At 39.4% G+C, this 17,432-nt stretch overlaps 1 protein-coding gene across 1 annotated transcript in view; it reads right to left on the bottom strand.

Annotated features, from left to right (window-relative positions):
• Positions 1-826: 826 nt before the first annotated feature.
• Positions 827-17,432, bottom strand: part of LRRC1 (leucine rich repeat containing 1) — a 121,967-nt gene continuing 105,361 nt past the window's right edge. The window contains exons 11-14 of the mRNA XM_065401732.1: positions 6,791-6,906; positions 5,720-5,892; positions 3,478-3,614; positions 827-985 (exon numbers count right to left, since the gene is read on the bottom strand). Of these exons, the coding sequence (XP_065257804.1) occupies positions 827-985; positions 3,478-3,614; positions 5,720-5,892; positions 6,791-6,906 (585 nt within the window). The remainder of the gene's footprint in view (positions 986-3,477; positions 3,615-5,719; positions 5,893-6,790; positions 6,907-17,432) is intronic.

The following is a 17,432-nucleotide window of genomic DNA, read 5'->3' as shown; positions in this document are numbered from 1 at the left end:
AGTTAAAGTGTGAGTGCATTGTGTAATAAACAGTAGCAGTCTGGTCATTTAATCTCAACTCAGCATACAATAAAATAAACAGTTGTGCTTCACAAATTTGAATCCTGTGATATAAACATCAGTTTTCCTTTTTTGTAAAATACCCCAAAAGTTAATTACTGCTTGAAATGAACACTTCCAAACAGGCACCATTGTTTTAACCTTGCTCTGCCCAAGGATTCTGTTTTCTTTTAAGACTAGTCTGACATACAAAACACATTAAGGCACAAGTGGGCAGTACAAACAACAAATGAATACAACTGTCCATGAAACTCACGTTCTCTTCCACAAATACTAAAATATGTACCGATTAAGATAAATTTCTTTTTAAAAATGAAATACACCATTTTGTTATGAAACTCCTATACAAAATTTTAAAATTTACACCATCTGAGCTGCCAAAGAGTAAAAATGCATCCATTTTCCACATAAAACTATATTTCTCACCAGCATATCTAGCAACTGGGAAGAAGATACCCCAGCACTTAGGAAAAATCATATTTCCACACATGTAAGACAAAAATATGGCACTACCTATACAGTAGTGTACTCTATTTATTAAAAACAAACTAAACTATTAAAAGTACAATATTGATTTGGAGATTATTGGTTCAATGCCTGGCTGAGATAAGGCACTTTCTTCCAGTGATCAGCACCTTCCACATACAAGGAGATGATGAATCAGGTTCTGGTTAAAAACAAAGGGGGCTGAATGACATCCCAGAAGACGACAGGAACATTTCAACAGCAGGGGAAGACACAGGAGGTAAAACCTGGAGATGAAACTCTACACAGAAGTGGTCACTCTGTCAATGGCATTATTGACCTCGTTTTTGTTTGAATCCAGTCCTTTAGCAGCATTCATATCATTCCGTAAATTCTCCACTGTCTTTTTCATGTTCTTTAACTCTCCAGGATGTGGAGTGGCTCGCCTTAGAAGTGTTCTCTAAAAACAAACAGTGGAGTAAACGGTTTTGCTTTTGTCTTTTTGAAACACGCACACTTTCAAGGTTTTAGCATTTAATACCAAATATTAGCTATAACATGATTTTAAAAAATCATAATGTTAATTTCAAGATATGTTAATTTCATAGCTGCTTGTTGATGTAGTCAGTGAAAGAGGTCTTTTTTTGAGGATGGGGGGAGAACAGACTCTGGGCACAGAATTTCCCTAACATGACCTGTTAATTTGAAAATCTACATCAACAGAAGTTGAAAAACAGTTCCCAATTGTGTGTGGGGGTGGGGGGGTGGAGGGGGGGTGTCCATGAAAGAACTATATGGGATTTTCAAAACTGCCTAAGTGATTTAGGAATTAATTCCATTAACCAAACAAAACAGATGTTTTTGAAAAATCCCACAGCACCTCTCTGTGGTATCTCTCTATATTGCCAAATAAATGTTTGTGTGATGTTCTACTCTCCTTCCATCACCAAGACATGGATTAGATTATGTTTTGCCAAATAGACATTAGGAACTTGGAGGGAAAGAGAGGGAACATTCCAATAGTTTATTTTTGGTAATTCTGTACTATCTGCTAGAGAAGGATATGCCTTATGTTGGCATATGTGCAAGAAAGTTGACAAATGCTAAATGGAAAGATAATTTACTTGCATAATTTGGATAACCAGTGAATTAGCTTTTAATTTTCTTTTTAAAAAATCTATACCGCACTAAGTATAACAGCATGAATGTGAGTGCAGGTGCATATATATGTAATTTTTAAAGGAAGTGTTTTGTGTACTATTTACATTATTACAGTAGCACTAGTGAACTATAAGGGGCATACATCGGAAATTAATGACTAGCTGAATAAAACACTTTTGACTAGATCACAAAATGATTTCCCCCCCCCCCCCCCAATATCAAAAGTGGACTGCTTCAGGGCAGTCTCTAAATCCCCAAGTAATGTCCTGCACTTGAATTTTTAATAGTGTTTCAAAGTGCCTGCTGTTCCCAGTTCATTACAAGTGGATCAATAATAAGAGGTGGAAGTTTTAAGAGTTTAAAGATTCTTATTTCACAACTTTATGTGGTTCAATTATGAAAAGTGACACCTTATTCAAAATGCAGTTCTGCTGTGTGCTGCCCCAGTCACATGCTGCCTTCAGTGACCAAATTTAGTTTTACTACTTTTTACTCCAGTTAGCCCTGTACAAATGACACAACTGAAGGAAAGTATTCCCCTTGTGCATTCCCAAAAGTTGCTTACTAAATTTCCATCAGCTACACCTGTGGAAACCAATAGGAGGCAATCACAGTTGGCACAGATGTCAGAGGGACTAATCTGATCTGCTAAACCCTTTACTCCTGGTTCTGAGAAGGATGGACCCTAGCTTGTCAGATCCCTAGTTCAGTGTACAGGGCTGGTAGTAAGGAAAAACACATCTGTATACTTGTAAAATGAGCATATCTGATATGCAAAAAATACTGTCTGTTTCAAAGTCACTCTTCGGAATAAAGCCATACTGCTAGCACATCTGGAGTGTTATATCTAAGATGTTCTTGAGTTAGAGTACAGATCTGAAAATCCCCATGTTTGGAGATTTTTTTTAGATTTGTGTTTTGAGGCTCACTTCAAATTAAGCTGAAGGCTAAGACTTCAGCATGCCTCTGAAAATCTGCATGCAAAATTGGTACAATCAGCAAGTTTTGGGGGACATTGAGAGGTCTGCGGAAAATTTGGCTCTAAAAGTCTCAATATTTACATGTAGCTGCTGTTAGTGAAGCAAAGCCATTACAGAAGAAGGCTTTATTTCAAAGACCACCTCAAATTTTTGATTTCCAGGGAGTATGAAATGACCATTTAATGGAGGTCTCATAAGTACAGTGACAGATGCTCCCAATAGCCCTTCTTCATTTGGGTGGGAAACAGCATGCACCAATGTGCCACATGCCATCTGATTATGGACACTATGTTGGTATCAATACATATGGTCATGAGATGAAGGAGGGGTAATGAAAGTGGGGGAAAGACAAACATGATGGCGGGGGGAGGGGGGGGGTAGAAAACTCAATGTGGACCCATGTCAGAGTGTAATAACTCAAAGTTACTGCCTAAAGGACATAGGGTCCAAGGCTTACACCTTCCACAGAGCAGAAGAAGACCCTACTCCTATCCTGCTTTTGGAAAACTGGAAGGAACCATCCTAAAGAAATAAAGAAAAAAACAGACTAAAATTTTCACAGTAAGAGAGTCTTGTTTTAGCAGAACTGAAAGTTGTATTTGATTTAAGCAGATAAACAATACCAAATTTAAAAAGCCTTTTTAAACCACTATAAAACCAGTATTTAACAGCTCTGCTATAAACACAGAAAATCCGCTACTACTGTTTAAAACTTGGAATGTTTAAGGCAAGATGTAGACAGTTCAAACACTTTTTACTCTTTTGCATTTTAGTTACTACATGTGTAATAGCGTATGTTTGAGAAACGTACCATTTCGTTATCCTCTTCATCTTTTTCATCGTCTAAAAAGCGGATTGAACTGATTCTGTTTACTGCACGCTCATTCCAGGTTTCATCTGACATTTCATTTACCAAGCTCTCAAACGCACCACATCGGGGCAGGTTATCTGTTATAATGGAAACAAACAAAGCTGAACCTTCTCAGGAAAGAACATGTTAACATATATTATGAGGACGTTGGGGTTTAATTAATTTCATTTTGCAGGGTTTGTTTTTAGTAATTTTTAACTTTTATGTAGATGTCCAAAAATTGGGTGGGTTTTGGGGCTCTTTGTATATAATATACATTACTAATTACATTACTTGTTACAATGTATCCTACTGTAAGGAGTAATCTCTTGGTAATGTTACCTAGTGCACTTTAACTTCGCACTGTTTCAAACAGCACAACATTAAAATGCACTAGGGAACCTTTAGTGCACACCACCACCTCTATACAGGCCAATTAATGTGCAACATGTTAGTGAATTTTAGACATCACACCCTTGTCTGCATTAGTATTCCATGTAGACAAGCCCTTAAGTACAAGTAACCACTTCTGGCATTTTTCCAGTGTTTATTGAATAAACACCAATTTCATTTTTTTGTATTGGGGGTGTTATCAGCTAAAACTGAAAATTAGAAGCCCTAATTATTACCTACTTATCCCATGCAAAAATTCTACTGACCACTCACTTAGGCAAGCAATTTTATTTTTGACAGAAGAGAAAGATTGCTTGTTAATGGAAGAACTGCCTTCACCACAAAGGAATATATAGTTTTAACCAAACACATACACTCTACAGCTTTGGATTAACAATCTGGCTGACTAAGAAATGAGTCAAAAGGTTTGTAGCTAATCAATAGGCAACAGCATAGCATTTATCAACTGTCTGTCATTGGCTGACATGATGTCATGTTAAACAAGTGGATGAGACAGCGGCTGGTAAGCCAAGAAGCTAGACCCACTACACTTATTTTGTTTATGTAAGGACTGTGGTCTTGGCTGCCACCCAGTTTCCTATCAGTGACCCCCCTTCTCTGATCAGCCTATCTAGGTTCCACTCTTACCACCCCCAAGTTTTCAAAAATCAGCCAGGCTCTCAAAAATCATAACATGAGATTTTTTTTAAAATCATGATTTTTAAGCCAAACAAATAAGATCTTGGTGCTTTATTTGCCTTCTGGTTTTTGACATTTTAGAATTCACATTTTCAATCTTTGTCTCTACAACTATGGGCACTAAAGGGTTGAGGTTTTTTTGTTTTTGTTTTTAAATTAAATAGATTCTCATGAAATCCACCTGGACTCTTGGCATTGGCCTTTAAGACAGACATCAAATATAGAGAATCACAATAAAATGGTGAGAACTGACAACACTGAGCTTCTCGTGTGTCCCCAATCACCACAGTATCTGAGTACCAATAAACAGCTGGTACCTTTGTGGGCATATCTGAACCTTCAGATATTGGGTTATCACAAAAGTGGCAACCCAGCAACCAATACAAAGGACTCTAAAGACTCAACTGAGCCCTTAAGGAACTAGCTACACATGAGGGAACAAAGCGAAAGAGAGTTCGTAATTTAACTGACCCCACCAATCCCTCACCTATTCTTTTAAAACTGCAATACAAAGTTACTGCACATTATTTACATTTGAGAGAAAGCCTGTTGCCCCCTTTTTGACAGGAAGGTGACATTCTAGGGATGATAATGCCTTTTTTTTTTTTTTTTTACAACATCTGCTATTAACTCACCTTGATCTTTCGAGTCAAGACTCGGAGCTTTTCAACCTTCAGCCTTCCAACTCTGTTCCATAGCCACATACACAAGTTTGAAAAACAGATATCCACTTTGTACACATGGGCTCCACTACTGAGCTCTCATGGATTTTAGGGGTAACAAGATTATTATGCTTACTTACTTTGTATTTTAATTAAATAAATTCATGCTTATATAACTGATGTAGAGGGGAAGTAAGTCAATTTACTTACCAACTTACCCACTAGAGTTAAAATCTTTTGAGACAGTGAATAGTGAAAGGCAGAAGAGAAGCTCTTTAATGAACAACTAAAATGTTATCTGTTACCAATGATTAACTGATTTTTTTTTTTAAACAAAAATGATAAACTAAAGCTTTTTGCACAATGCTGTGGGAGAAAGATGCGAGACAGTAGATTTTTAAGATGACAGTTCTGCTGTATGTGGAAATGTTTTTCAAAGTATACCATACCTTGGCAACTGGGCTCAGAAGGCATTTGAGGAAGTAACACACATGTTAAAATTTTCTCTCCTGTTTCAGGATCTGTATCAGTCTGGAACATCAGCAAAGGTTGGGACTGGTTATCAGACAACCACAAAGCCTTCAGCTTTAAGGAAGTCAGCGACAGAGGAAGATGTATCAGCCTAATTTAAAAAGAAATGGAAAGTCTGAAATTTCAGGCCAGTTTCTAAGAGACTTAATAAATCAACCTGCCCAACTAGGCGGTGAACCAGTTGCACACGTGCATATGATTTGATTTCAAGTAAAAAGAGAGATGACTCAACGAACTGGCTAACCATCTCATTTTATACCTTGTACCCCGGCCTGTTCTACTTAGTGGTTTCTCATTATGCTTAGATGTAATTTGGAGCAGGGAATGTCTTTTCATTGTGTGTGTGTGTGTGTGTGTGTGTGTGTGTGTGTGTGTGTGTGTGTGTGTGTGTGTGTGTGTGTGTGTGTGTGTGTACAGTGCTGACCACAATGGGGCTCTACTTTGGGCCTTTATTTGTGCAACAATAAAAATAACAAATAAATGAACCCAAAACACCACTGCATGACATGAGATCAGTAAGCCAAGCTTTTATGCAGATAAAAAAGTAACATTTATATGATTAACTTGATTGTCAAACTCCCCATTCAGAAGGATCAGCTGGCATTAATGCATCAATTCACCAGACTTCACTTGAAGCCAAGATATCTTTGTTTTAATTTAAAGTCAGAAGTACATGAAGTGAAAAAGTTAGGAGACTTTTCTGTTTCTGGCTGAAGAAAACCTGAAAGTCATGATTGAAATCCTATATTTTTATGTGTATTTGTCACAAAGGTAGCTTTGACACACATACGTGTGCTCAGTATTGGCAGGGTTTGGAACTACATTTGGCCAGAGGGCAGGAACATATTGCCAATTTCAAAGTATTGGGACTAGTGAAATTGGAGTGTAAGCTTTTTTTGTTGCTTCATTCTAAGACATCTAATCTACATGTCTTGACTGAGTATGAAGCAAAACCATTACAGCAACAGGACACTATAAAAATCTCTCACCTGTTTCCAGCTACATCCAGGACATGCAGTTCAGTGGCTTGTGAAATCTCAGAGGGAATTCGAGATAATCTGTTGTCACGCATAGAAAAGACATTAAGACTGCAGCACCCCCCAATCTATATTAAAAAGAGAGGGAAACTATTTTTGTTGCAGAACCGTATTGTAAGAAAGGCATGTCGCATAGATCGCACAAGATGTCACAGCACATTCAAATTATAATGGCTTCAAGTCACAGACTGCAAATTAATGAGACAATATTAATGAGATAAGAAGAAATCTCTAGCCAGTCTCTTTTAGTACTTTCATGAAAAATAAGCTTGTAAAACTATAAATTTCATTATTCAGAACCAAAGAGGTCAAGATTCAGCCTCACCTGTTCCTGCCTTCAGCCTCACGACCAATTAGCTGCACAGGTCACCTGTATGCTTCTCCCAGCAAGTGTTAGTTTTTACCCCTCAACCTTTTCTAACCTTATATGTCAATGTTAACATTCTTGGATTGTTTTTGTACCTCATCAAGCACAACAGAGCTCTGGGCAATATAAAATGTTAAATAAACCAGCCAGCTCTTAACATTTGTTGAGATTGCGGTCACTAGAGTCAGCAACTAGCAACAGTCTGAGAAAAAGTAACATCTTACAAATGTCTTTGGTATAGCTCAAACATGGGGCACCATTGTTTTATTAGACGTTTCCAAAACTCAATCCCTCTTTCCCATACAAGCTTCCCAATCTACTCTAATATCCTCTGCCTCCAGCCTTTTTCCAGATGTGATCATCTGCCTCCCTCCACCCTGCCAACTAAGCTAACCTCATCCACAGCATTCCACATGGGTAATGTATTCTCTGTTCATCACAGACACAAGTTTCTACACCCTGACTTCGATGCAAAATACATTTTCACATAAAATGCATAGTTAAAAATAGCATTAAATTGGTAAAATCCAGCTTCAGTGACCTTTGCTCTGGATGGCAACTACTGATAACAAGAGTACTGAGGTTATTGAATTCACCCAGCAGAAAGCTTCTTCATGCAACTGACTGGTTGTTTTCCTTCAGATGAGAACCTTACTTACCTCAGGGTTGCTAATCTTATATATGTTCACAAAGCAGTATTGCTAATTTCGCATCCTTTTAAAAAATGAACAAAAATCCCTCTTACTTTAAAGTAGATTTCTTTCCCCTTAATCCATGTATTCGACCAAAATATCAGAAGCCTTTTGAAACTTTCAGATCAAGTTGATTTAAAACCTGACTGCATTAGTAAAAGCAAAAGCAATTGATGTGGATCCTAGTCTAAAAAGTAAGACTCCTTTTACACACACACACACACACACACACACACACACACACACACACACACACACACACACACACACACACAATTTAAGTAGTTTAATAATATTTTATTATTTATTTTTCTCTCTCTCAAGCTAACAACATATAATTTATATTATCCAGGATGCCTCCCCTTTCTCTTCAATATGAAGTGTTTTCTGTAGTCAGCACCACCAACAACCCCACTCTCTTGCTAAAAGAGTAGGCTCCTTTGTAAGCAATACGGTTCTTGCATTACAAACAACATTCAAAGCTCTTAAGTAATCTGAGGATCCGCAATCAAAGATTTTGTGTTAGTACCAACTAGCTATTAGAGCAAGTTCTACCTTGGCCAAAGCTAGACAATAATAAAAGAGCCATCTAAAATTTAGTTGTGTGTTAAATCTTCCCATCCAAAATAATATGTTTTGATAATATGCATTTAACCCACTATTCCCTTTCTTCTTGATAAACAAAAGGGTTTAACATATTGGATTAAAAAAACCTATCCAAAACAAACATCCTCTGCCTTCATCTACCTTTACATATATTTTCATGGAAGAATGCAGTATTTAACTATACTAGAAATTGGCATTGAAAGCATAGGCAAAAGTTTTAAAATTACAATTCTTCTGCTAATTACTTTATTTCACCACCTCTTGGCAGCATCAAGTGACCACTCACTCAAATTTTTAATTAAGTTGTCTTGACAAATTCACAGCATATGAGGTGCCATTTAGAAAAAAAACAAATCTATTCAGTGTCTAATTGGTGCGTCTAATATGAGGAGCTGTGAGGACAACAGCTACAGTTAGTGAATGTTAGATGAGCTGGCAAGTGATGACTCACCATACACAAAGTGTTTGTTTTTCTATGAATGAAGTTTGAGTAATTCAATCTTGGGAGCATGAGGATCTGAACAATTTTGCCAGACAAACAGAAAAAGCCATGCAGCCCTGTTGGGATACCCCAGTAAGCTGGAAATGTCTATACTTTGACAATGAAAAATGTGCAGTGGAGCCAGCTGGTTTGAGTCATCATGCATTTAAAGCAGTTGAATGAGAGGTAATAGAGCAACTGTGGACTGAATAATATTTAAAAGGTTACAAATTTACCTGACTCAATTTTCCAAGCAGCTAACAATTAAGAAAACACAAGAGACATTCATTTGATTTATTTTTCATCATCTGTACTGGATGGACTGCACTATGCTAAAAATGGAGACAAAACATAAATCCCATCTCCCCTAAAGACTGCCAAAATTCACATGTGGGTGCTGCTCCTTCAATTACTTTATCATGAGCTATTCATCAGAACATAGTCTAATAAGAGTTATGATTTAACTCAAGTCCAGACCATTTGTATTTCAAAAGAAAAAATTACACAGACAAAATACTGGAAGCTGTTTATGAAACTATGTTCTTCCGTGGGAGAGACAGCATATATTGAGCAATTAACGTTAGGAGAAGACTGTATGACAGGATAAATGGGTCATTTGGAAGATAAGTATTTGCTACTATGTCAAGCAAAGAATGCATCCACCCAGCATTGTAGGAAGACTCCAGGACCAAAACACAAAAGCCGTGGAAGTAGACTGCATGTACTAAATAGCATATTGAAAGAAAAATATGTCACTGTGCCCACTATGAAGTAATGCAATACCAGAACACTGTACTTTACTTGGCTGCCCGTCGTTAATTGACAAAGAGCCAGGGACTCAGGCCATGCCTTTGTTGGTTTGGCAACATCTATTATGTACAATTTCAAACACATATTCAAACCATTACATATACGCTAAATATACAACAGTTTGGCCCTCATTCCAAAAAGCGTTTAAGCACATACTTAACTTTAAATATGGACTTCATTGATTTTAATGGGACTACTCATCTGAGGAAAGTGCACACTTCAGTGCTCTGTTGAATTGGGGCCACTTAAAGCGAGGACATTTTTTTTTAAAACTGTCTTTACTAAACTATACACCATGGAAAATGCTGATACATAACCAATTTTAAAGTATATCCTACACACAACTAAACATAATATAAGAAAATATATATTAGTACTATAAAAACAAGTTTCTAGGTCAACAGACTTGCATAACAGCCATGTTATATCGCTTGTCTGTTTCCTTTTAAAAATAAATTAAAGACAAAAAACAAATAAAATCAACCCAGCTGGAAAGATGGCAATTTATAAGGTTGAATTACATATGTTTAAAATAAGATACCAGAGCCTTAAGATTGATAGTTCTGCAGCCTACATCTGATAATAAGAAAATTAAGTGTTTAGGATTTAGAAAAAATTACATACAAATAATGCACACGCTCGTTATGTACATTAAAATGCAAGTATTCCAGAAAATCCACTGCATTGGATAACATGGAAACTCTTCACTTGGCTTTTTTGGTTTTCCTAAATCTGACTGGTCTTCCAGCAGTAACTGCTCTTCCCTTATCCCACTGTAGATGACCTTTAAACCTCAGCCATGGGCGATTCTTTCTACTTCCATGGTTTCAGCTCTCATCTCTATGCTGATAATTCATCTCGGCCCACCACTGATCTTTCCATGTCTGCTCAACTGCACGTTGCCATTTCTCTCCTACATCTTCTACCAGATATTTCACCATTAATTAAAAGCTTAACATGATTAAAGCAGAGCTCTATCTTTTCCCAGAAAATTCTCCCACTCTTCCTCCTTTCCCAGTCAGTCAACCACCATCCTTCATCTCACAACTTGGGGATCATCTGCAACTTTTATCTCATTCTCAACATATGTCCATGTTTTGCCGTGTCTTCCTCCACAAGAATGTTCTCTCACTCATGCCCTGATCATTTCCAGTCTTGATTCTTGCAGCCTCTCGCTTACTTGACAACCATTTCACCCACTACCAATATACAGCCACACCACTTCCTCTTGACTTTTCATGTCTCCAGTTGCTCTCCCCTTCCCTATTGCATCATGGACTCTGATTTTATCCTTTAAGGCCCTGCATCACTCACTTTTCCTTATTCATTTACTTAATCTTTTTTGTGCTACTACTCTGCAAATTTTGCAAACCTCAAGGCTCCATTTGTCTGCTTCTTTTCCTCCCCACTCCTCCCCTGCAACTTGGAATGCCCTTCTTGAACTGGTCTGCAAAGCCATTACCCTCTCCTCATTTATATCCATCCTGGAGGCTCACTTCTTTTCTTATGAACAATACAGCAGGAGTAAATTATAGTCATATCAGTTGGGACAATTTAAAAAGAGATGGAACTAACATGACATAACTCTTACTACCTTTGTCACTTTGCTTGAAGTGTACAGGCAAGTCTCATCTTACACGCATTTAACATATGCGAATTCAGCTTTGCGCGGTCGACAAAAACAAAAACAAAAAAACAAAAAAAAAGAAAAATAATTTAAATACTGTCCCTGTAGTGCGGGTGATTCCGCCCGCCATTACACTCAATGTAATTTTGACTATACGCGATTTTCGCTTTATGCGCTGACAGCGGAACGTAACCCCAGCATAAGATGAGACTCGCCTGTATTGCCTCTAACAGCTGGTCTACGCTGGGGGGGGGGGGAATCAATCTAAGATATGCACCTTCAGCTACGTGAATAGCGTAGCTGAAGTCGAAATATCTTAGATCGATTTACCTTGGGTCCTCACGGAGCGGGATCGACGGACGTGGCTCCCGTCGACTCCACTACCGCCGCTTGCTCTGGTGGAGTTCCGGAGTCGATGGGGAGCGCGTTCGGGGATCGATATATCACGTCTTAACGAGACGCGATATATCGATCCCCGATAAATCCATCGCTACCCGCTGATATGGAGGGTAGTCTGGACGTACCCTAAGTGACTGTAAACTCTTTGAGGTGGTGCTGCAGTATCTACTGAATTTTTTAAAGGAACCAAGGAAATCTGGTAGCTGCTTGAACCACTAACCAAATGGAGACAATCCTATTGTACTTCAAGATCGATTTACCTTGGGTCCTCACGGAGCGGGATCGACGGACGTGGCTCCCGTCGACTCCACTACCGCCGCTCGCTCTGGTGGAGTTCCGGAGTCGATGGGGAGCGCGTTCGGGGATCGATATATCACGTCTTAACGAGACGCGATATATCGATCCCCGATAAATCCATCGCTACCCGCTGATATGGAGGGTAGTCTGGACGTACCCTAAGTGACTGTAAACTCTTTGAGGTGGTGCTGCAGTATCTACTGAATTTTTTAAAGGAACCAAGGAAATCTGGTAGCTGCTTGAACCACTAACCAAATGGAGACAATCCTATTGTACTTCAAGATTTAAAATAGTTCATCAGTGTAAGAAAACTATAATTTAACTGTTAATGTTATCACATCTTTTATTGATTACTCATTATATTAAGTATAGAGTATTGGTTACTTGTCTGTTATGTTTTTCCCCTAATGTGTTCCATGTATTTGTATTACTCTCAAAAACTGTTTTTCCTCATTTTAAAAAAACATTTTGAACATCACAAAAATATTATTTTAGTACAAAAGATCACAGCTATATTTAGATATTCATAACACTTCAAATTTTTACACACATCTATTTAGAGTAACACAACCAGAAATTTGACTTAAATGCACAGAAGTAAGTCAGGGTTTGTCTTGAATCCCAGCCCAAGCACAAGAGTCCCTCTGATAAACAAGAACACACATTTAAGGTTCAAGAAGTTGCCTGATTAACATTAATAAAGCTGTGACTGAAGGTCTCAGTGGATTATGAAAAACCTCAATACGTGAAAGAGGCTCATCTGCTTCAATTGCTCTACATTCCTGCTGCACAGCGTGGTGAGGGAAAAAAAATCGATGGAGAAAACTATGGCAGAGAAGTGTTTCAAAGCAGCTTTCCCCCCCCCATCCTTCCATTCTGACACTTTATTTCCCCCTCTCCCCTCAAGGTATCCATGTGGGAAAAAATGGACAGTGCAAGGGTGGGAGAACACGTATGAAGCAGTTGGTTTCCCTGCCCCAAGACTGAAGATATAATGCAGGAATTCTGTTAATACTGACTCAACGGTATCATCATCTGCTGCATGCTGAGACTCTCCTCCTGAGAGACAGTACACCAGGGGCAGACATCTAAGGGCAGCATGGCCTTTAGTGCTGCCATGGCTGGGAAAGGGTAGTGGGCTGAAGAACAGTGCAAGAGGAAAAGGTGGGCTTCCTCTACATGACTTGACTCCAACTGCAAATTCTGACATGGTGCTGCCCTGGCCTCAGCTGCCCCAAATTCGGTTTACCTCTTGCCAGTCTCATGAATTCCGGGTGGCTGTGGTTGAAGGGTTAAACCCTACAATTCCAGTTTACGAAATAAAGAAACTATTGAAACTGAATGATGTAAAACTGAAGGCCTTAAAGTAAACACACAACTGCTACCCAAACAAATCCACAGATTCACACCAGAGGTTTTACTTGTTTAGTTATTATAGTTGTCTGGAAAATAGGAATCCCTTCCCACAAAAAAAATTCATGTTTTTGGAACAAATTTTAATCCCAAACTGGAGTGGAAAAGTCAAAACGGATAAATATTTCAAGGGAAGGGATTTAAAAAACAACAACACTATTTTGGGAGACTGAACAGGATTTTCCAGCTTCCCAGTGAAACGGACATGAACCTTCCAGCCTGGCTGCCTGAGATTCCAGCACACTCAGCCTCCCGCTTCCCCATACCGCTGTAGGAGCCAGAGAGCCCAATGCTCAGCTTCTCCAGCAGCTGGATGGCTGGGGGAAGGCAGAAAGAGAAACTGACAAGAGCCTTCAAAGTGGGCAACAGGTAAACTATCATTTTGATTTCTCCCCTCAAGGGAAAACTGAAGTTTTCCCAGGAAAAATATTGATTTTGCAAAATGGGTATTTTCAGTCAGACAGACAATCATTCCGACAAATTTTTTTTGACCAGCTCTACTTACTATGCAAGGTAGTTCTCGGTGTCAGATTCTGCAGATGATGCAGGCTCATTAATGAGCACATAATTACACAATTTAGGATACTTTAAAGTATCCTAAACAGGTGGTTCAGCACACTAGTTTCACTCATGTTCTATCCGCAGGATGGGATTTAGGGTTAGAGGAAGTCACTGGGCAGGTCTTTCAAGTTTAAAGGAATAAACCATTTGTGATAATGAACAAGTTTAAACACATTCAGCTCTTCCTCAAGTCAGAGTTTTGCCACTAGCTTCAATGAGAGCAGAATCATCTTCAAAATACAGATATTGAATACATGACTTGTTAAGTGACTTGAGTATCTGGCAGCCGTTCAATCGTTAACATTTTCACATTCTGAACTGCCATCGGGTTCAGAAGAACCTTTGAGCCAGAAAACATCTAAGGAATTATTATGCTAAAGGTTCAGAATAATCTTGAACCATACCATAATTATGTAATAAGGTGTCAATGACACCTTACTACAGTAGGGAAAGACTGGTTTTACAAGTGTGTATAGATATAAGTACATAAATACTTGTTTGACAGGTTTACCCAAACCCCATGCCTAAAATAAAGTTTAAAAAACTACAATTCATAGTTCTGCCAGAGCAATATATTTCATTAGAACAAATACAATTTCTGACATCACAGGTGTAAGTTATCTCTCTGCTTCAGGAAGAAATTCTAGGGGGCTGGGAAGGGAAGGGGAAGAACACGTGTGTTTAGCAGCTCACACTTGACTATTGACATTTAGAGGTCAGAGACCACCATCTTCCCAATGCCATCCCGACAGCCATCTTGAGTTCAATACACAGAGGGAACAAGTCACCAATGGCAGTTTTTGAAGTGAACATTCAGACCTCCTTGCTTAACTTCTGTATCAAAATCAGCTTGAGATGAGAATAAATGGGAAAGTGGTAATGAATACAGTACAATCTCACTCCTAAGTAGTTACAAGCAGGATACTTCCCTCCTCTTACCAACATGAGTGAATGAAAATGTCTTCAATATTTGTAACAATATTGTTTTATTCAGCAGGGAAGTGGACGCTGAATCTTCCAGCAAAAGACCAAGCGAATCTCCTCCATGATGAGATTCATCATTGGAGTAGCAATCAACTTTATCAGTATCCCTGAAGCCACTCCTGAGCCTGGGTTGTTTGCATGGCCGCATACTGCATATGCCATACCACCTACTAGGCGGTTCAGACTCTTTTTCTTTTAGAATTGTAGAACATACGAATCTCCATTCATTCCCTCCTCACCTTCCCCCTCTCCCCCCCCCACACACTTTTACATCATGAATTTGTGCCACAAATAAGAAAAAACACTTACGTTTTGCTTAAAGCTAGTGTTTGTGGTTAAGATGGGTACTACACTAAGGGAACTGAATTGTTTGTTACCCAAGCACATATAGCATGAGCAGCACAGCAAGCTTCTCCACATGACCACACTAGTGTTCCATAAGTCTTTATGGGGGGGAGCGGAATCCAAAAAGGTATTCACGTTGGTCTGTCTAAGCACAAAGAACTGAGACAGCCACAGATGCTAATTCACAGCAGTTAGGTGGTGGTTTCTGTGACATGTTATTTATGAAAGCAAGTGAAGCAAATGCAGAAGCTACCACATGGATCCAAGAGTGTAACTTATTTTCCATTTGCTACCATTACCAACTCTGAATTCAAACCACTGACTTTGAGGTGAAAGGCTATAATAGCAATCTGTAACAGAAAGTAACAGACTGCATTTCCTGAAGTTTCAAGGGCTAGCAAAACATGCACGGAGCAAACGCACTTACGCAGCATTAGTGTTCCAGAGCACTTTGCCCTCCCCAATGGCATTTCCCACTATGCCCAGGTCTATGTGTGGCTCCCTCATTCCCCCTAGCCAGGTCTAGCATTGTCTCACCCCAATCCAGGGTCTGTGGTCCCCCCTTTTCCAAACACCATCTCTGTTTCTCCTGACTCCACAACCACGTGGCTCAGTTTCCCTCCCACCCCAGGTTCCTGGCTTCCCTCATCACCACTACTCGCATCTTGTGGATCCCTGATTTGCCCATCATCAAATTCACTTCCTCTCCCCCACTTACCTCAGGATCCCTGCCTGCCCCCCCCAACTTCCCCATCCACTCCAGGTCTCTGCTTCCATCACCACCACAGTCCCACCCTGGCTGTTTCCCAGGCCTCCACTCCAGGTTGTTCTTCCCCTCGCCTGGTCCCTACTCCTCCCCTCCCTTCTTCCCCCAATAAACTCTCCCTGTAAAGCTCTTATTTCTGCTAGTTCAGACTACAATCTCCCCCTGCAGCAAGCTTAGCTGTTACCTCTGATATGGGTAGGCAGCAGCAGGGGGCAGCAAAGAGATTGCTCTGCCTGCAGCACCAGGCAATCTGAGCGCTCTGATTTTCCTCTGAATCAGGTTTTTCTGATATTTTTTGGTGCAAATTAGACTAACAAAAAACAAAAACAAAAACCAAACAAACAAAAGGGTTCCGCCCATTGATAGCTAGAACATTCCCTGACATTTTTGGAATTGATTAGATGCAGTGTTCCAAAGTTATGTTACAAACGGACATGCATGCCGAGTTGAGTATAGCATCTTGGTTTGCTTGGCCAATTATCTACAGATAGGGAAACTGAGGCAGAAGGCAGAGTTAAATTACATAGTGGTGGGGGTGTGGGGGGGAATTAACACACTGAATCAGTAGCACAGATGGCATTAGAATCCAGGCCTCTTAACTCTGTCCCATGCTTTAGTGACATCACACTGGCTCTCCCTATTGTACTCCCTGCCTAACCCAGAAATACCAACCTTTCCAGGTTTTACTGATGAACTAGACCAACTTCTCAGACCACCATTACATTTAATCCTAGTCTACCTTTGTTTCGCTTCATACACTGCTTAAGATGAGCAAGAAGCCCCAGTGATCACAGCTATAAAACTAGGGTATCGCTAAGCTGAGTATTACACAAATCACTGCTTTAGGTCTGGCTGTTTAATGACACAATCAGCCTGTAGAGACTTTCATAAAACAAAGATCCCAAAATTGCAGCACCCCAAATAATTTCTTCTCTCTCATATCCAAAAAAACACCCCACCACCCATGTGCTTTCCAGCCACAACTTTAAAGATCAGGATTTCTTGTGGTATCGTCATTCTACCTGCAGAAAAAAATTACACCTTGGTTCAAGTGCACTAAGTTATAACCAGACCTTAAAAACCTGTCTTCAAGTAGTGCTGGGTCTGACATGTACAATCATATATCAGTTTATAAGAAACTATTTAGGTCTTGGACCTTTTGTTCCATTATACCGGCCACTCACTAGAAACCAAACCACCTCTACTTTTGTCAAGGCCTCTGCAATCCAATAGACAGAGCCTTGGT

Source organism: Emys orbicularis, chromosome 3, assembly GCF_028017835.1.
Source record: "Emys orbicularis isolate rEmyOrb1 chromosome 3, rEmyOrb1.hap1, whole genome shotgun sequence".
NCBI lineage: Eukaryota > Metazoa > Chordata > Testudines > Emydidae > Emys > Emys orbicularis.
The sequence above is the reverse complement of the archived record's forward strand: the minus strand, read 5'-3'. Positions and strand labels throughout refer to the sequence as shown.